The following is a 21,999-nucleotide window of genomic DNA, read 5'->3' as shown; positions in this document are numbered from 1 at the left end:
TTGGGTCTTATCCTGTGAAAATTTTCTTCTTATTGTTGGGTATTGTACATGGCAGATGAAGTGCATCTGTTTTTGGTAAAAAATTGAAGCTGGAAGAGGAAAGCATGGTGGAGAAAAGAAATCGGATTGCTTTTCTCTATGACTGATTAAAAGAAGGAACAAATATGGAGGTGATAAATATGAACTTGATAAGTACTAGGACCTGGGAGTGGGCGGGGTTGGGCAGAAGGCAGCGGAAGCAAAGCAAACCAAACTAGAGCAGAAGCCGAGGTCCTGAGTAAGAGCGAGGCCGTGAGACTGAGAGTGAGTGAGGGCTGTGAAAGTGTGAGGCCGTGTCGGACTGAGGGTGTGTATCGGAGTGATTGAGCTGAAATGAGGGGCTGAGATGAGGGAGAGGGAGGGAGGCGTGAGTGCTGATTCTGCTGAAGAAATGAGGGATTAGGGTTAGAATATAGGTATATATATAGAGAGGGTATTTTTGTAATTTCAGGTTATCGGGTTTTTATTCGGGCCGGGTTTCGGGTCGGGTCTCGGATTTTTTTATAAAACCCGGACCCGACCCGGACCCGCTTCGGGTTTTTTTTTTTAAAACCCATACCCGACCCTATTTTTAATCGGATCGGGTAAAATCCGGCCCATTAGGGTCGGGCCGGACCGGATACCCGCGGGTCGGGCAAAAATTGCCATCCCTAACATAACTTCAACCCCATTGCCATCATCCACCATCACTCTTTTCACATTGTAGTCCCCGATTCTTAAAGTGATCACCAGCACATCGTCATGGGGCTGAGTGGTTCTAATCTTGTCTTCTTCTGAAAAACTCAAGATTTGGTGAAAATTCATTCTGGCCCTTTTCGGTTTTGGCTGGGACTCCTCGACAGGAAGCTAAGCCACAGATAACGCTCGTGAAGGGTGCGTGCTTGTTCTTCCTAGTGCGGCTAAGATTACATTGATCGTCCTTACGGGTGGCCTTAAGGCAGTATCTCTCTGGGGCTTTTAATGGGTCTGGCCTTGATGACCACTAGAATGATGCGGAAGGTGCTTCAGCTTTTCTTCTCAGACTAGCTGGTCCAGATAGTTCCAGAGGTTCCTGCAGTTCTCCGTGGTATGTTCGTGGTCCTGGTGATATTGGTAATAAAAGTCTTGATTGTGTCTCGTGGATTCTCTCGCCATCTTATTCAACCACTTAAAGTATGGCTTGTTCTTGATTTTCTCCAACACCCGATGTACTGGTTTTCGAAATACAGCATTGACAGTATGTGTGTTGGTTGCTCCGGATTGCCCTACGAAATCTCTTTTTGCGCGGATGCTGTTATATTGGTCTGACCTAAAATCCCTTCGCTCCTGAGGGATAACCTTCTCTTTTTTCTTGCCTTGCAGCTGGTCTTCCTCTACTCGTTTATACTTATTGATTCGATCCATCAGTTGGCGCACACTGGTGGCAGACTTGCCAGTTAGAGACTTCCTTAAGCCGTGCTTGGCTGGGAGTCTATTTTTGAAGGTGCTGATGGCGACATCATCAAAATTGCCGTCCATTTCATTAGACATCTCCCAATATCTGTCCGAGCAGTCCTTTAGAGTTTCTCCATCATGCATGGATAAAGACAATAACGCACTCAAGGGCTGAGGAGCTCTGTTGTTTGTAACTAAACGGGAGCCAAAGGCTTGGGTTAGTTGCCTATACGAATCTATGAAATTCATCTTTAAGCCATTGAATCACCTCATCGCCATTGGTCCCAAGCTAGATGGGAAAACCTTACACATCAGTGCCTCGTTTCTAGAATGGACAGCCATCTTTTGGTTAAACTAGCTCACATGCTCCACGGGGTTTGTTTTGCCGTTATAAATGGTGAAAGTTGGTTGCTGGAATCGTTAAGGAAGTGTAGCCCCTTCTATGTGGTATGTGAAGGGTGACTTGGAGAGTTGATTCAGTGCCCTACTCATGGCACCGTTTCCCAATCTTCTAGGAGATGGGCTTTTACGTTTACACCTCCGGTAGTGCTCTTCTTCGTGAGGGAAGGTCTCGCTTGGAGGAGTTCTCGATCTTTGCCTACAGTTATTATTGCTTTCAATATTGGAAGGCATGTCAGGACTAGAATGAGACCACCTTCGCTGTTCTCTTCAAGTCGTCTATCTTTTACTGCATGGCCTGCTTATCGTTTTGTTTCTAGGATACGTGACTCCTAACTTCTTCTGGTTGCATGGCTCAGTTGTTATTTTGTCTCTAGAGCACGTGATTGCCTACACGAGAGTGGCTTCTGCTTGTTTGAGTGGTGTGCACACTTCCCTTGCGAAACCTTCCATTCTCTTCATTTCGATCATGCTTAGGGTTGGGAAAGTTACCCTGTTGTTGGGATCTAGTCGGTTCAGGCTGATGGGAGCCTGCTTGATGAGGGCCTGATCCTACCATGCTTGATTGTTGCCCTTACTAACACACAAGTTCTTTTCACAGATGGTGTTAATTGTAGGGACTGAGTTTGAGCACTTCTTCTATTAGATGAGTGAACTCAAGCCCAACTAGCCCAATACAATAAATTTATAGAGAAGAACTAGGCCTTAGTGAGGGTTACAACAACTAGATATGGTTATGATTGGATTGAATAACAAGGACGTGGATTAAAGAGTGAAATTCTGTCCTCGGCTCTCATTTGAGGAACTTGATGTTCTTATTATTTCTTCAGTGCTTGGTTACAAAGGTTTCAAAGATGATACAAATTGCTACAGTATTTTCTGTTTCTAATTCCCAATCCCTTCTTCCTGGAGGATTTCTTGCATTATATATTCCCTTTCAGTTGATCTTGGCTCTCCATTTGTTGATCATACAGGTCACTACTCGAGTGCTTGTCCTATCAGCTGCCTTCCCAAACCTTCTGTGAGTTGCAGCAACCAAGGCAGCACTGTTCAGGGGTAATTTCCTCATTAATGTGGCCAAAACATTAGTTATGGGCATTTAATGCGGAGGTGACAGTTTCTCCTTGAATTGCTCCTCCACCATACTCCTATGGCTGACCCATTGTAATTGTCCTTTTTCTTGGGATGCTCTGAGAGACTACCTTTGATGGCGTGCCGCTCTTCCTTTCTATGATCTCGGTTGGCCAAAAACAGGATTGTCCTCGGTGATGTTTCTTGGTAATTTAGACTTTTTTCGTTCGTTTTCAAACATTTCTTCCTCCTTGGCGTAGGCCTTGGGTTTAGTATAAAATGGGTCAGGGTTGCCAAATTCTTTGACCCCACAGAATGTATTAACCAATTGAGCTTTTGTGTTTTTTTGTTTTTTTTTTTTTGAGTTTTACATCAATTTATCATGACCGTCGATGCACATATTTTAGTCATTAAATTGGTTACATATGTTTGCAAGAAAAGAAAAAGAAGGAGAAGAAGAGAGATTATCATATGTAAATTATACGATTTAACGATCTCGATTAGATGCCTTTCTTTCTTCAATTAATTTTGATAAAAGTTAATCTATTGAGTTTGAGTTGTGTGTGATTATCATTGGATGAAATTATCTGGTCTCTGCGCCAATTGAATAAAGAAATATGAACCGTTGCAAATACAATAGTTCCATGAAAGCACTCTCGCAAGTTGCTATTGAAAATTTTTCTTAGTAAAATACATCACTATCCGTGGGAGCTATTACCACCACAAGTTAAGCATAAGGTAAAAGTTATTATTCCATGTTCTTAAATAATAGCGTTACCTTCCGATTTTCTAACTGTCTTACACTTGTCTTTCTTTGAAAAAGGCGAGAATAATTTTTTACACTATGTTACATAATTATATTAATAATATAATTATATATATATATATTATTTTAAATTTGAAAAGAAATTAATTATTGAAAAGTTTAAATATGAAGCAAGTCAAAACATTTTATAACTAAATTACTTAAATTTTATTCACTTTCAAGTGCGATGCATTATTTAAAGATAATAAGCAATTTCTACTTTTGTAGTCACCGAGATAGCAGTACAAAAGCTACTAATTTGAATCAGAGAAGGCAAGGTAAGTCAAAATGGAGGAAGTGTGAAACCCATTGAAGTTGGATCCAGACGCCGCCGTATACGCACCCATATTTGGGAACACAAGCCAATCGTTGACTTGTAATTCCGGCAGCTGGTGACCGGTTAAAACCGTGTCAAGCGCATCGCACGTGGGACCAAAAACCGTCGAACTGTATGTCCTAGCTCCTTTGCACCTGGGGTTGGCACGATTTGACGTGCATGCGAGAGCCTTGCACGTGATGTTTGCATGGTCATATAGTAGACAGTTCATGGACCCGTATATCCCGTCGTTAATCCAGTACTCTCTGAGCTCACCCCTAATACGCTTTCCAATAATGTTGGTGGCCAATGTGAAAGCCGACTCGGCAAAGAACCGGCCGGGCTCGGCAATGACGGTTAAACCTGAATCGTTGCCAAAATATGATTGTAGAGCAGCTTTCACAGATGAAGACGCTTCACTAAATTGTGTGTTAGGCATGAATCCACCCCCGATGTTCAGCACACGCATCCGAGGCATGCCAAGCTGTGTAGCTGTATCGAAGGCTGTTTTAGCTGCCGCTATGGCTCGTTGGTAGACACGTGAATTTGTGGCTCCACTCCCAACATGGAAAGAGACACCGATTACGGTGAGTCGTGCAGCCTGAACGGCTTGGAGGAGTGGTGCAACCTCTTCAGGAAGTGCACCGTACTTGGGACCTAATGGGCAGCGTGCTCCTCCATCATCTGGAGCTTTGATCCGAATGAGTAAAGCACATTTTGGGTGCCATTTTCGGATCTTCTCGATTTCGTCACTCGAATCAAAAGTTGTTAGGTTAACGCCAACACTCGCTGCGTATTTGATGTGAGACTCGGCTTTACAAGGATTGGCGAAGATGATCCGATCTGGAGAAACTCCTAGTGCCAAAATGGACTCAATCTCGGCTCGACTAGCGCAGTCAAAACTTGACCCAATAGCGGCCATGGTGCCGAGGAAAGCTGGGTCTGGATTGCACTTGACAGCATAATAGGGTCGAACCATAGGGAGAGCCCGGGTCCACCTATCCATGAGAGTGGTGACTGCACCTAAATCAAGCACGTAAAAGGGTTCTTTGGTTTCTTGTTTGCTGAAAATGATGGTTTGAATAAAATCAATCAATCCATCTTTTGATAAGGCTGTAACCCTCTTACCCCTAACCCCTGGTGTACCCAATATAGTTTGGAGGCTCTTGGAGCTTGACCCCATGGCTAGGAATGAGTTAAAGGTGGTAAAAGAGAAAGGAAAGTAAGAATTATGGTTGGAGAGTTGAGAGAATATATCATAGACTTGAAAGATATATATACTAATTGGGTAGAGAGGGGGGCTTTGGGCATCACCACCACCCACTTGCTATTTGGTGGAAAAAAGGGGGACGGGAAAAGAGGTCTATAATTGGGGGGCGGGAAAAGAAGTCTATAATTGAGTTACCTTTTGAGCGCAAAAGAATCTGCACAAAGTTCACAAATGGGGTTAATTTGTTTGTAAATAGTAATTTAGGTGATGGGAATGTTTAGAGATTTGGGGTTCAATTTTTGTTTATAATAAAAATTGATTGGTGTTTTGACTTGGTAATAAAAAATTATCATTAGCAACGAACGCTGTAAGTTGAAACTTTTAAAAAAAAAAGTGCTGTGAATGTACAAAATAACTTCATTAAATTTGATATTAGAGAGAAGGGAATGGCAAGGTTGATATGAGAGAGGAATGTGAAATGTTTGATTAATTTAAGAAATGCAAAGAATTTTGGGTGGGATTAAAACTCTAGTGGGCCAGCTTGCAGCATTGTAGTATGTTCGAATTGATTCTGAGTCCTGACCGCGGAAATAACGTGTGAGGAGCGAATTCTAGCTTATGTGTGAAAATCATGATTCCCTTCCCTATCTCAAATCATATCCCATTTAGGATGCGTACGTAAAGATGCCAAAAAGTTTTCATACGCCAGGCCAATAAGATATTTTCTTTCTTTGAATCAGAGTTTCATATGTCAGTACTTATGTCAATTGTGGTTTTGGTACATTTCATCGTGAATTCACCGACACAACTTTTGTTTGTTATAATCTTGAATAAATGTGCGTATCCTCTCAGCTGTATGCAGTTTTAATTTCCATTTTACACATCAAGTTATTAGAAATAATTCCTTTATAGCGGCTCTAAGGTGTTAATAAAAAGTTTCAAATTCAAAATTTAATAAATATCATGAGATTTTGAAAACTACTAAACCAATTCTAAGATGTCATCATGAATTCGTTGACACAACTTTCATGCCTTAATTGTTGTTATAATTTTGATGTATTTAATTGTGAATAATAGAAAAAATGATGGATTAGTAAAAATGTGATAAACAATAAAATAACTATTCATAATCTATGGCATCAAGACTGAGACAAAGTGTTATTGCACAAAAATCGTAAAGACTCTTCTAATTTTGAAAAATTCATCAAACATTTTAGACGGTTTTAGAAAAAAATTGATTAGGCAAACTATGGGATCCTAAAACAATCGGGTGGCCGTAGGTACGGAAAGGGTACATTCCGGTGACATAATGAGTGACGTATGAAACTCTAATTCAAAAGAAATAAAATATCTTTCGTTTTATTCGTTTTAGATAGAAATAAAAGTAAAACTGCCATGAATGTCAAATTGTTAACAAAGTGGTAAAGCCTCCATTCTAGAATTGTCCACTCCTTTATCTCTGTCAATGTCTACCCGTTGAATTTAATACGGAAATTGGAGATACCAGGGAAAATTATTCAACACTGATAATGACTCATTAACATATGAAAAACGTACGTGTTAATTAGTAACTAGCATATCAATGTATTTAAAATTAAACATAATTTTAATTATAAAAATATAAATAATTAGTCAAATTATTTTTTAAAAATAACATGTAACACATATATACGTATATATACATTTAAAATTACATATAATTTTTATTATAAAAATATAAATAATTAGTCAATTTATTTTTTAATAAAGTAAATGTAATTAGTCACATAGTAAAATTCTTACTTAACTTTAATATTACTTATGATTATTTTCTTCTTCTAATTTTTAATAAGATAGAATGCGCGTGTGGTGATCTTTTTTTGTGTGGTGATTTTTATTGAGTATATGTGATTGTTTTTTATTTATTTTTTATTTTATAGTTCATTAATATTAGAATTTTATTTGGATTGATTGGCTCAAGAATGTTCATAACAAAAGGTAGTGTGTTTTTCAACCAAAACTTTATAATCTTTACAAATTTTCTTTTAGATCTTATTTCTTTTGTTTTTTTATGTATTATTTTGTTTTGGGAGGAGAGAGACATAAAAGGAAGGCAAATTACATATCTACCTTCGTTTTTAACAGAGGTGGGTAACATAATTCTAACAGAGTGAACTTTAGATGGGCAAACTGTTAAGTTTTGAACCATGCACAGGTAGGTAAGGTGAAAATGGGACTAATCACTAGTGGGTTCACTATAATTTGTCCTATATATATATATATATAGAGAGAGAGAGAGAGAGAGAGAGAGAGAGAGAGAGAGAGAGAGAGAGAGAGAGAATAAACTTGAAAGATATACCACAATAATATATTTAAAATTTGAAATGTTATTATTTTTACTTTGAAATATATGATTAAACTTTGATATGCAAATTTGAAGTTATCTAAAATTGAAGGTTACAAATTACAATGGGAGAATGAAAGGAGGAAGACTACAAGAGATTAGTTTGGTGGTTTTAATTGTTTTTGTCTAGATATATATGTTTTATAATAATTTTGAAGAATACGGAATCTAGTAAAAGATTTGTGAGTTTTGTGTTGGGAACGTGGCTGATTTAGGGTAATGAACCCAAATTGTGAAAGATCCTAATATATTCATTTTTTTGTTGTAACTTGTAAGTCTTTCTTTTTATTTGACTCTTAACTCTTAAGACTTATATCTCTATACTTATTTTTTTCAATTAAGAAATTATCCGGTACTTGTGGTAGACCATATCATTTGTCCATTATCCTACTAAAAAACTCTTATCTGTTTACTGAGTCAGTTTAATAAAGAAGTAAGTCAGTTTCTGTTTAATTTTTTTTTAATCATAAACTGACTTAATAATTTTAAATAGGTGAGAAATTTTTTGTAGAATAGTGGATAAGTAATATTGTCCACCATGAGGATTTTATAATTTCTCCAAGAAATGATCATCACAAATTATAAGTTACATGGTCCTAAGGAATTTGACCATTGTTTTGTAGTTTAAATTTGGTTTAATTTTTTGATAAAATAGGTTTGGAAGTCTATCTAAAAATCTTTCTTTCGAGTAGGGTAGTTTACCTACGTTCTTAGCAATAACATTACTCTNTCTTTCGTTTTATTCGTTTTAGATAGAAATAAAAGTAAAACTGCCATGAATGTCAAATTGTTAACAAAGTGGTAAAGCCTCCATTCTAGAATTGTCCACTCCTTTATCTCTGTCAATGTCTACCCGTTGAATTTAATACGGAAATTGGAGATACCAGGGAAAATTATTCAACACTGATAATGACTCATTAACATATGAAAAACGTACGTGTTAATTAGTAACTAGCATATCAATGTATTTAAAATTAAACATAATTTTAATTATAAAAATATAAATAATTAGTCAAATTATTTTTTAAAAATAACATGTAACACATATATACGTATATATACATTTAAAATTACATATAATTTTTATTATAAAAATATAAATAATTAGTCAATTTATTTTTTAATAAAGTAAATGTAATTAGTCACATAGTAAAATTCTTACTTAACTTTAATATTACTTATGATTATTTTCTTCTTCTAATTTTTAATAAGATAGAATGCGCGTGTGGTGATCTTTTTTTGTGTGGTGATTTTTATTGAGTATATGTGATTGTTTTTTATTTATTTTTTATTTTATAGTTCATTAATATTAGATTTTTAATATTTTGCACTCATTATTAACTCATATGACACAAAAATAAAAAACTTAAGTGGATACATGACATAAATTTAAGTGAATAATTATGGTGTGGTTCTCACATAAATTTAGACACATAAAGCAAAATTGATTATAGTTTCAATTTCTAATTGAACTTTCTTTAAGCTTTGCCTATTAATATATATATATATATATATATTATCTAACGTGTTAATTAATTAATTACCTTATTTGTTAAATAAATTACCTACAAATTATTACCATGTTAGCTCCAAAATAAACTCGACATATAACATGTTTCTATTAAACTTTTACTCAAATTTACTTACAAAAACAATTGTCATTAATTTTTACTTGAGAACAGTTTTTTATGCTTATTTAAACGAAACCTTTTTATATATATATATATATATTTTTTTTTTATAAGTTTGACTTATCTCCAGTACTTTTTAAACTGGACATGTCATTTTATTTTAAATATACAATGGCAAGTGGTAGTGAGTTTTAATCTTCACATTTTATTTAGTAAGTCTGTGATGTGGCAATCTCTCATTAAAACAAAAGAAGACTATAGGAGCCTTTTTTGTGTTGTGTGTTGGGCTGGGCTGCCTCCTGCGGTGATGGGCCGAGTATTCTGAGTAGGAGAGTTGAGACTGGGCCAACTGTAACTCACTTTAGGTCGGCTTGTGCGCAAACTAGGCATCGTCTGCCAAGAGTGTACTTATGGCAAGCAGAGCTGTTTCAAATGATTTATGGCAGGTAGATATAACAATAGCAGAAGAACAAAAATATGGTGACCTTTTCTTAATGAAAAATGACCAAGTAATCCCTATTTATGACAATCACAGTAATAACAACAGCTTTTACAAAAGAAGTGAAGGATTACGTGACAATATGAGTTAATCGAAGAAATAATATCAAGTCAAGTTTGGGTCCATAGAGGCAAAGACCAAAGAGGAAGAATGCCTCCTCTCAATGAAACTAATCTCCCAAGAAAAGATCCTGCCGTGGGGATTAATGACTTTGAGGGAACCGGAATTAAATGATTAGTGCCCAAAGGAATCTCTATTGTTTACTTGCCTCCAAGAGAGTGGGATTTCGAGGGGGAGAGAAGGGAATCGACCTACTGGTGCATGCCCATTATATTATCTTTCTTTTGCTTTCTGTTTTCTTTCTTATCTTTTTTCTTTTCTTTATTTTCCTTTTATTTTCTTTTCACTTCGTAATACCTCTGTTTTTCGATCCCTTCTACAGGGCATGGCAAAGGTCCTTTTATAGGGCCTGTCGTGATCGAATTTTACCACTTTACCCCTTAACCGCCTTTGTTTGGTCTGGGCGTACTTGCCAACCACCAAAGAGTTCATCTGTGTACCACTTACCCTCACCAGACAAAGGCAGGTTTGTGTCATTTGTTAGTCTGCCGTGGCACCCTTTCCTGCCACGGCGTAATGCTTTCTTTCTCTCTCCCTTATGGCATGCACCCAGCGGTTCCCCCTCAACCTTGCCTCTTTTGGGCGGTCTGTCATCCCAGCAGAACGTACCTCCCAAAAGGGCTTGGGCAGGAACCATAGAATAGGTTTTTTCCCCTCTCCCCACCACTAAACCATACCCCCTTTACCTCTTACCTCTGACCTATGGCCCCACCACGTCCCATATTGGCTGGGTACAGGCTGGTTGTGCCTGGATCTTGCGCGTGCTTCCCTCTCATGTATGTCCAAAATCTGTCTGCTGTTCATGCGTTTGTCGCGGTCTGGAGCTTTGTTTGCACAGTCTGCCGCACCTCTTCGTTCTTTTATGTGGGCCGTTTTATAATTCACTGTTCCTTTTGGGGCTAGGCTTCATTTAATACTGGGTTTTACATTTTCTTGGCCCATTTCTTGATTTCCATCATGTCCTGCCATACTATTCTGTCATTCCTGCTGTAATGACTTAGTCTTGCTAGTCCTCTTTTAGACCTGCCGTTTACTCTCTTCCTTAAATGGCTTTGCATGGCCATGGACTTTCTTACTTAGGGGCTCATGTGTCCCCTCGGGCATCCTTGGCCCATTTACTTGTTTTGGGCATCCTTGGCCCATTTCCTAACTTTGTGTTCTCATGGGCTTTTACTTACTTCATTGGGCTTCCCCGCCCCAATTACTTCATACTCATCCTTGGGGTTTGTGGTCTTCCAATAATCCCCTACTCTCTTCGCTTACATTACTTTGAGCCTGCCGCGACCCATTCTTACTTTTTCATATCATACACTGTCCATGGGTTTGTTATTCTCTCTTTTCGGGCCTTTCGAGCCCACTTGCTTCTTAAGGCCCATTTATTTAGTTTATGGACCTGTAACCCATTATTCCCGCTGCTTGGGTTTAATGGTTTCTTTCTATGCTTGCATTTACTGTAGTTGGGCTTTCTTCCTTCTATTTGTGTTTTACAAAAATGACCCTCAACAAAGACTTATTTAAAAAAAAAAAATTGGACGTAAACCAAACTCTTTTTTTATTAAGTAAAAAATTATTTTCAAGTAGAAAATAAGTGAAGCACTTGATGAGTTTTTGGACACCTTCGTCCTTCGTTAACAGAAAAAGGGGGGAAAAAAAGAAGAAAGAGAAAGGGAGAGAAGTTGAATTGGTAAGAGGTGATTGAATGGCATGAATAATTTTTACCTAGCAAAGCTTGTTGAGTTGTTCTAGCAAAAACTTTTGAAGGTTCTAAATTTCTAATATATATATATATATATATATGTAAGGACACTATCTACGACCCAAGCCAAAATATGTGGGATGCTGACCTGGCCGGTCCAAGACAATAAATTTGTAGAGAGTGGGTAGGAGAACTGGGTCCTAATGATTTGGACAACGGCTAGTATGGGTTAGATAGGCGATTCAAATAGAACAACATACACAAATATGAATAAATTCACAATTTGAGGAGGTTAACATTCACATAAATCATTTGAAGCTGAGCAAGTATAGTTCAGATGAGAGAGAGAGAGAGAGAGAGAGAGAGAGAGAGAGAGAGAGAGAGAGAGAATAAACTTGAAAGATATACCACAATAATATATTTAAAATTTGAAATGTTATTATTTTTACTTTGAAATATATGATTAAACTTTGATATGCAAATTTGAAGTTATCTAAAATTGAAGGTTACAAATTACAATGGGAGAATGAAAGGAGGAAGACTACAAGAGATTAGTTTGGTGGTTTTAATTGTTTTTGTCTAGATATATATGTTTTATAATAATTTTGAAGAATACGGAATCTAGTAAAAGATTTGTGAGTTTTGTGTTGGGAACGTGGCTGATTTAGGGTAATGAACCCAAATTGTGAAAGATCCTAATATATTCATTTTTTTGTTGTAACTTGTAAGTCTTTCTTTTTATTTGACTCTTAACTCTTAAGACTTATATCTCTATACTTATTTTTTTCAATTAAGAAATTATCCGGTACTTGTGGTAGACCATATCATTTGTCCATTATCCTACTAAAAAACTCTTATCTGTTTACTGAGTCAGTTTAATAAAGAAGTAAGTCAGTTTCTGTTTAATTTTTTTTTTAATCATAAACTGACTTAATAATTTTAAATAGGTGAGAAATTTTTTGTAGAATAGTGGATAAGTAATATTGTCCACCATGAGGATTTTATAATTTCTCCAAGAAATGATCATCACAAATTATAAGTTACATGGTCCTAAGGAATTTGACCATTGTTTTGTAGTTTAAATTTGGTTTAATTTTTTGATAAAATAGGTTTGGAAGTCTATCTAAAAATCTTTCTTTCGAGTAGGGTAGTTTACCTACGTTCTTAGCAATAACATTACTCTTTTGTAACAAACCTATCTTGAACTCTCTCTAATTTTTTTTAGCATTTGTGGACACCTTTCGGTTTGAGAAGATTTCAATAGTTTTATCTCTTATTAGTTATTAGCATGGAATTTCCTAGAAATTGTGTGTGTGAGGCTACACGATGTCTAGACTAATATATCTAACTCAGTCCCAAACAAAAATTCCTAACTCCTTCTCTAATATCTATCCTTACTATTATTATTTTCTTTTTTCGGTTGTTGGCTTGGGCTTGTTTCTCTTACAACTAATGAAGTGAGGGAAAAATTTTATATGCGCTGGTTTTATTAGACTCATGTTTCACTGACCCGTGTAAGAAATACTTTTTGGAGGTAGAGTTAAATAAACAAAAAACGAAAACACTATTTTGGTCCCACATTTTAGGGTCATAATCAATTTGGTTCCTATATTTTTGTAGTCGTCAATTTGGTTCATATTATTTTCAACTTGCAGTCAATTTAGTCTATACCATTAACTTACTAACAGAAACGCCTATGTGACAAATGGCATGCATATGTGACTTCTAAAATAATATTACAAATTTTAGTTAAGGTAAAAAAAATGCCACATCAGCTTTAAAAAAGTTTAAAAAAAAAAATCAAGTTCTTTAATTCTCTCTCTCTAACCTTTCCCTCTCTTTCCTCTAATATCTCATTCTCGATCTCTTCCCAGCTGCCATCGCAACCCCACCAACACAACCAGTCTAGCCGCCGCAATAGGCAAACACACCACAACCTTCACCACTTGTAAAACCCATCTATCCCTTGTTCAGGAACGAGTCCATTGTGGCCGACCCACCCACCTCCACCCCTTTCGAACCCAGTAACTCATATGGGTTTTGATTGTTGTTGTTTTGGCTGGATCTCTCTATTACTCACTCATTGACTAGAGCTTAGATTTATGGTTTTAGATAGATTTGTGTAAAAAAAAACTGCATAGATCTATGGTGACGTTGGCTTGAGAAATAAGTGATGCTTTAATTATGAATCAAGCCATAAACTCTGAAAAGAAGAGAGGTCAATTAATCATATTATTCAAGGCCTTTTAATCTGCCAATTTCTAGCACACCTGGCGAGAGAATAACAAGGTAGCTCATGAACTGGTATAAATGGCCTGAAGAATACCAAATTACCAATACGCAAATTTGGAAGGGTACAAAACCGTTTGGGGTATTGCATGTTCTACAGTCTGCACCTTTTTTGTCTTTCTAATTAATGTACTTTCATCTTTGAATTGAATGAAATTTCAGTTTGGAATAAAAAAAATATTTTCATCTGATCTTTGATTTTGTGAAGAGAGAAATAATCAGAGAGAGAGATGGTTGTTTTTTATTTATTTTTTATTTTTTATTTTAGCTGGCGTGGCATTTATTTATTGACTAAAATTTTTTAATTTTATTTTAAAAGCAATAAAAGTATCATTTGTTCCAATAATGTAAACCGTTTGTTATGTAAGTATTTTCTATTAAACTCAATTGACTGCGACCCAAAATGGTATTTTTGTCAAAAATAAATAAAAAAGTATTTAAACAGTAACAGCAAGTAAAAAAAGGGATTGTTTGAAAGTAATAACAGTGGTAGTAATAACTAATGAGTCATGCTATCAAGTGTTCTTAAGGTATAGGTTAATAATTCAGTTAAAGAAAGTTTTTATGGAAAAAAAAAAATAATTAATATTTTGATAGTTTTTTTTATTTTTTATAAAAGTGATGTCAAAATTTTGCTAAAATAAATTGTTAATCAATATCCTAAATACAGTATTTCCCATAACTAATAAAGGGGGAGGAGAGGGCATGCATCTCTCTCTCTCTCTCTTTCTCGAGAGCGTAAAAGAAGGGAATCTTTGTCTGACTGCAAACGTGATAGCAGGAAGTCCTTGTAAATTAATGGTAGCAGATTCCTTCCCTCTTAACACCCATCCAATTTCTGTTTCTCATTTAAGATTGGCCAACGCACCCCACTTCCCACATTTACTCTTCTCAACAAACTTCTTGTTTGCTTCCCACCCAATAAGAGGAGCTGGGGTTTTTTTGACCCTTCGGCCTTTCCTCCTGTTTATCTTTGCAACTTGTTTAATAGTAGTATACATGGAAGGAAATGTGGAAGATAATGATTCTCCTTGATAAGAAGGAAAAAGCGTTTTTTTAAGAAGTTATTAAGTATTTTTAGTCCACAAAGGAGAGAATTGGAGTCTTATATGTAATAGGCATTGTTGTAAAGAGTTTGGTAGTTTTTATCTAATATGGTCCTCCCATATGGGAAGAGGAGAAAGCTCTTACAAAAATATTGAGTGGATTTCTTTGAGAAATAATTTGGTAGATTTTTTGGGTTGAAAGATTACTTGAGGATGTGTATTGAAAGTTTGTTTGTTTTATGAGTGTGAAAGTTTGGGGGTGTATTGAGGCTTTGGAATTGTGAGTTTTGTGTGTGCAAGGTTTGTGCGTTAATTTGTGTTTGTGAGAGGTTTTGTTTATTTTGGTAAGGTTTGTGAGTATTGTTTGTGAGTGTTGTGAGGTTTGATTAATTGTTATTATAATCCATATTATTGATACTTTGATAGTGAATTTCGGTTGTGTTGCCCATGGACATAGGCTTGAAGTTGGATGAATCATATTAAATATTGTTGTCTTGTATGGATGTTTTAATTTATTGTTTATGCAAACACACAACGAATATGTTTGTGAATAGAATGAAAATAAAAGAATTTTTAAAGAATATATATTTTTTACATTCTTTCGTTAAGAGTTTTAATGGAATGACAAATATATTGATTTCTCTTATGTTTTAGGGCGGAATATCGTTCCCTCAAAGGAATGTTTTTGTAATCTATCCTTTATTGTATAAGACAAATGAATCATATCATGAATGTGATTTATCTTGAACGTGAAGCAAAATCTTGTAAAAAAAGAAGTTCATAGACTATATATGTACACAATTCTATAATTATTTTTAAGCAGCACTTCTATAATTCAGCAAGGGGAAAAAAGAAAAAAGAGTAAAGAATGTTACAGATAATTTAAATGAGAATGAAAAAATAAATGGTAGTACTATTATAAGTGTAAGGACTCAATTTGAATTGAGTGTTGGGTTTTCAGCCCAACAAGCCCAAACAATACATTTATAGAGGGTGGGCTGACAGGCTTAGGTGCTGGCCGTTGATCACCATGCCCAAACTTATCTTTAAAAATGGCTAAGTGTTTTCTTACAAATGAGGGAATGCTCCTCGGCCTGTGGCCGAGGAGGCCTTTCTTCCTCCTCCCTCCCCTTTTGGCTTTACTAGCTCTTCTTTTATAGTTTTCATCTTCCTATCTTATGCTTCCATCTGTTGATTGTCTATTCGCCTTTTTTTCTGGTCGTCCATCCCATCAGAGGCTTTATCGATACTCAAGTGGCTCACTCTGACCAACGTTATCCTGCCAAGGGTTACCTCTCCATTAATGCGGCCAGGAGGGTTAGTTGAGTGCATTAAATGCGAGAGTGACAGCTTACTTTGGGGTCAGCCACTCCCTGAAATCACTCTTGTCAGGCCGAGGACAAGGTATCCTCGGCGTGGATTCAAGAGAATAGGCTTCCCCCCTTCTCCTCAGAAATAGCTTGCGCTCCTCGGCATGGGCCTTGGGCCCGCTATATGATGGACCGAGGCTATCAGGCCCACGGACCCCACAATAAGATATAAAAAATCATATTATGTTCAATTTTAGACAAAAAATTATGTTCAATTTAGAAGACAAAATGGTAGTACTATTATCAAATTTCATATTTAGACAAAAAATAAAAGATATAAAAAATCATATTATGTTCAATTTTATTTTTTATACATTAATTGCATGAGTTATTGATTAGTGAAGATATACTTGTATTATGAAGTGTAATCACGGCTATTTTAATGGAATGAGTCAATAAGTATGACGATGACGACGACAATAATAATGGTATCTATGAAATTTGACAGTTGTATATATTTGACAGTTGTATGTATTCATTGTGATGTTGAATGTACTCTAACTCCCTCCTCTTTAAAAATATTGATTTATGCCCCCCCTTTTTTTTTTTATAATCCGATAATTATAATGGGTGAGAGGAGATTTGAACCTTGAACATTTTTATTAGAAACTTTATGAGGTGCCAATTGAGTTACAAACTTCTTGATGATTTTTTTCTCTTTTTAAAACATTGTTTACACATATTAATGAATATACATTGCAAAATAAAATGCGGTATATGGGTACTTCATGTAGTAGAGAGGGAATTGTGTGTTAAACAATTTTTTTCCTTTTTTATTTTTTTGGCAAAGGTGAGGAAGAGAAAACTTACTAGCTAGTTGCGCAATGTCTCTAAAAAAACTCATGTTCATTCCTAAGCATAACCCTAAGGCAAAGCATGCCCCTGACTTGTTTTGTTTTCAAAGGTCGTTCATAACCCTATAGTGTTCTTAGATTTTAGGATACAAAATATAAGCATTATATGGGCCTTCATAGTAGCTTATATTCGATGAGAACATTACACACATATAGATAGATAGAGACATATATCGTTGAAGAACATCACACACATTTTTCTCTCCCTATCTGTCAATCTTTTTTTTTTTCATCAGAGAGAGAGAGAGAGAGCTTCACAAAATAAGCTACAGAAAATATATACATACCTCAATATGATTCGCTTGCTCTTGAATATGACTGATATTCCAAGTTCCAACTCAAAAATAGGTGAGAGAAATCATGAAAAAGCACTATGATATTGGCGCGGCTCAATCAAAGACATAAGTTCATAACCATGACTATAACTTAAGCCTTTTGCCATGAAATGCGTACTTCTTTCTGAATGAGCGGGACCAATATCAAAGTAACTATTTCAAACACAAAACATATTCGATATATTCATTCTTTGCTTATCCCTCCTAGTAGCTTCTTTAAACGTTGTTGGATCATATATAGCCCGCGAAAGAAGAAAAAGACAAAGGATGTGATGAAAGGAGAGTTGTGTAGTGTTGAGCAAAAATGGGAATATCACGGATCGAATTTATGGAGAAAGCAAGAAAGAGAAAAAAAGAGGGTTTGCTTTGCAGGGTGTAATAAAACCCATACACCGCCAAAACCAAATACAAGGACCAAAGCATTCAATAGCACCCCACGTTTCACCACAATATTCTCTTTTCCTCACCTCTCCCTCTCTCTCTCTGATGCCAAAACTACAGGCCCCCATTAATAAGGGAATCACTCAGTAATTCTGAACAAATTCCAGAGGCATCACAGATGCAACATTAATAAGGGAATCGCCTCGCATATGGCCATAACTCTCTTCTCATTCTAGCTCTTACAAATTATCGTAGTTACCATTTGTGAATCTCTATCTGACTATTAGGTTCCTATTATGTATGGATTTTACTAGTTAAATTTATTGTAACATTCACTTATTTAATTATTAGCTTATTGGAGTCGGCTAATCATAATATCACATTAATTGCTTCATCAATTTATAAATATTTCGTAATAAAGCCTGATTAATGGTATTTTTAGGACATTTGTTAATAAACTATTTTAGAAATATTTTAATACCACTTATATAAACATTGAAAAAGTTGTAAAAAAAAAAAATAGTTATTTTTTTTCTTTTCGCATAAATTTTTTTATAAAATGGTTCATCAATAAACTTTTTAGTGTAACTATTAGTAAAATCCAAATTTTTATATATAATATAACTTTAACATTTTTCTTTGGAAAAAGTTAACGGTCTCCTAAAGCTACTGGTTTAGAAACTATTTTTAAAAACATTTTATGAAAAAATGATAAAGTAATTCATTTTTTTTTTTTGACTTTATATATTTCTAATGAAAGTTATGTAAAAACTTTCTTAAAATAATTTATTAACAATCACTTTAAAAGTATCTATTAACATGACCATTTTTCATTTATCTCTTAACCACTATTTAGTTATGTTAGAGAGTAACTTTAGTGTGCTATCTCAATTATTAGAGCTGCCATTATGCACAGGATAGATTTAGTTAAGTTCTAACGTTACTAGCTACTAGCTCGTGCCCAGCATGGAATAATAAATAGCTCAATCAGAATATATCAAATAAAAATTTATATCAATAAATTTTTTTCTATATGAATTTTTAATGGCTTAGATGATATTTTCTTATACTAGTTAAAGAAACTTAACATATGCCTGAATTAATGGGGGAAGTAAAGCAAATGATATTTAGTATTTTTTAAAAACTTTTAGTGATGAAATTCTAGTAGCGAAAAGTTGTCTTTCACATTCAAAAAGTTTAAATTTTAATTAATAAAATCCGAAGGGGGAGAAAACACAGTTTAACTAAGTGATAATGTTCCATACCCACAATAAGCCACATGGGTAAAATTTATAAGATCCATTGTTTTTTGCATAAAGTATATAAGAGCATGGGACTTTCATATGCCATATCTATGCTTCATTTAGCATTTTTCCCTCAAAAACCTCCCACATCCGGAATGCTATATATCAAGTATTGCAAAAAAATTTGCAATACTGTTACAGTGCAATTTTAAAGGTAGAATTGCACTGTAGCAGTATTGTAAAAATAATAATAATATTTTATTCTCACTGATGCAAACTTTCTTTCTCCTCTCTCTCATTATTTTGGTTCTCTTCTCTCTCTTCCTTTCTCTTTCTCATTTGCTCTCTCCTCTCTTCAGACCCAAACACCATCCTCCTCCCAACATCAACATCACACATCACAGTGGCTCATTTTTTCTAGTGGGTTGCAATCCGGCAGGTTTTGTGGTTGCCTTTATTTTTTTTTTGGCGTGGGTGACGACGAGGTCAATGTTTCTGGGTTTCTGTTGTGAGGCTGGGTAATTTGATGGTTGTGTTTATGGGCTGTGTGGCCGGATTTCTTTGTGGGTGGCCAGATTTCTGGATTTCTGTTGTGAGGCTGGGTAATTTGATGGTTATGGTTTGTGGGCTTTGTGGCCGGATTTCTTTGTGGGTGGCTAGATTTCTGGGTTTCTGTTGTGAGGCTGGGTAATTTGATGGTTGTGTGGCCAGATTTCTTTGTGGGTGGCCGGATTTCTTTGTTCCTTGGTTTGGTGGTTGTGGTTTGTGTGGGTTGGTGGTGGGTAATTTGATGGTGGTGTGGGTAGTGGGTTGATGGTGGTGGTTTTGGTTGTGTTGATGGTGGTGGTTGGATGAGAGTTTTAATTTTGGTTGGGTTGATGGTGATGGTGGTGGGGCGTTGGGTTGGGTTTGGCTTGGTGGTGGTGGTGGCAGTGGGCTGTGTGGGTAAATGATGGAAATTGGAGGATATATTAATTTATTGTGTAGAAATATTATTTTAATAAGTAGAATAGGTAAATAAAAGTTTGATATGCTGGAGGAATTGTAAAATGGTATAGTATAATAATAAAGTGGTTTTTTGAGATGGTAAAATAGAGTAGGATTGGAATTTCGAGATGCTGATGCTCTAACAACTTCACAAGTGGAGGTCAATTAATAATTAGTCAAATATTTTGTTATGGCACAAAAACCTAAGATCAAATCCCACAAATAGAAAAACAGATTTATGTAAAGAAAATACTATACCAGACTACTAGTGTGTTTGGATAAGTTTATTCAGAAAAAAAAATCGATCAGTTTCCTTTTAATGGCTTATTTTATTTAAAAGATGAATAAGTAAAAGCAGTACAATTACTCCATTTTTTTTTTTTTGTTGATAACAGCAGTGCAGTTAATTACTTGCATCTAGAAAAAAAAGAAGAAAGTAAACTGACACTTTTTATATATATATATATATATGACTTCATGTCGATGTTATCTTCTGTTGGGGGACCACAATTTGACTCCTTACAACTACTTTAAAAACAGGCTCATGTAGTGTGATGTTGAAGACCATAAAAGATTTGACTGTGTATTCCTTATCACCAATTTGTTTTAAAGTGGAATGACTCCGTTTACAATCCGACAAATAGTATCAAAGCCAAGGTCATGGGTTCGAGTCACGGATGTGTCATTGTGAGGGAGGGATTATTAGAGGGATCACAATTTGACTCCCTACAACTACTCTAAAAATAGGCTCACGTAGTGTGATGTCGAAAGCTATATAAGATTTGAGAGTGTCTTCCTTATCACTAATTAGTTTTGAAGTGGAATGATTCAGCTCACGATTCGACAAATAGTATCAAAGTCAAGGTCACGGGTTCAAGTCACGAAAGTGTTATTGTGAAAGAGGGATTGTTGATTCCTTATCACCAATTTGTTTTAAAGTGGAATGACTCCGTTTACAATCCGACAAATAGTATCAAAGCCAAGGTCATGGGTTCGAGTCACGGATGTGTCATTGTGAGGGAGGGATTATTAGAGGGATCACAATTTGACTCCCTACAACTACTCTAAAAATAGGCTTACGTAGTGTGATGTCGAAAGCTATATAAGATTTGAGAGTGTCTTCCTTATCACTAATTAGTTTTGAAGTGGAATGATTCAGCTCACGATTCGACAAATAGTATCAAAGTCAAGGTCACGGGTTCAAGTCACGAAAGTGTTATTGTGAAAGAGGGATTGTTGGGGATCACAATTTGACTCCCCACAACCACTCTAAAAACAGGCTCGTGTAGTGTGACGTCGAATGCTATAAAAGATTTGAGTGTATTTTTCTCATCACCAATTGATTTTGAGATAGAATGACACAGCTCACAGTTGGACATCTTCTACAACATCCCATGAGATGCTATCACATGAAACCATGAGCCAAAAAATAACCTTGTGTATATTTGGTAAACAAATAAATAAACCTAAATGTGCGTGTATCAATAAAGTTATATGTGAACGAATAATTTCTTTAAAAAAAAAATATTAAGTATAGGTTTATATTCATATAAATGGACAAAGTAGATGGGTTTATAACACTCTAAATCTCAATTATATTATTGAAAATTACGATTATTCGGGTAGGATACTGGACCAAAAAAAATATCTTAACTTCTAACATTCAGATAACGTTACTCAATTAGTGACCTCATTTCAAACCAACCCACACTTTCCCTTTTTTTTGCTCTACCAAATTGCTAGTTGTGAATCTTGTGATGGTAGTGCTTCAACTCTATACTATATTCTCCTAACCCTCTCTATGCTTATATAGTATATATATACCCTTCAAGTTCATGCTCTATTCCATCAAGTCCAAATCATAACTTTCTTTTTCTCTTTCATTTATCACATTTTAACGCATTCTTAGCC

General features: G+C 35.4%; 2 protein-coding genes across 2 annotated transcripts; both read right to left on the bottom strand.

Moving 5' to 3' along the window:
• Nucleotides 1-1,056: 1,056 nt before the first annotated feature.
• On the bottom strand, nucleotides 1,057-1,596 carry LOC112011314 (uncharacterized). The gene has a single exon (XM_024043686.1). The coding sequence runs from the start codon at nucleotides 1,594-1,596 to the stop codon at nucleotides 1,057-1,059; it is 540 nt and encodes a 179-aa protein (XP_023899454.1).
• Nucleotides 1,597-3,893: 2,297 nt separating this feature from the next.
• LOC112011313 (ornithine decarboxylase) lies at nucleotides 3,894-5,334 on the bottom strand. The gene has a single exon (XM_024043685.2). The coding sequence runs from the start codon at nucleotides 5,224-5,226 to the stop codon at nucleotides 3,982-3,984; it is 1,245 nt and encodes a 414-aa protein (XP_023899453.1). The 5' UTR covers nucleotides 5,227-5,334; the 3' UTR covers nucleotides 3,894-3,981.
• Nucleotides 5,335-21,999: the final 16,665 nt, after the last annotated feature.

The sequence above is a fragment of the Quercus suber genome, unplaced genomic scaffold (assembly GCF_002906115.3).
Source record: "Quercus suber isolate HL8 unplaced genomic scaffold, Cork oak 2.0 scaffold_104, whole genome shotgun sequence".
Classification (NCBI taxonomy): domain Eukaryota; kingdom Viridiplantae; phylum Streptophyta; class Magnoliopsida; order Fagales; family Fagaceae; genus Quercus; species Quercus suber.
The sequence above is the reverse complement of the archived record's forward strand: the minus strand, read 5'-3'. Positions and strand labels throughout refer to the sequence as shown.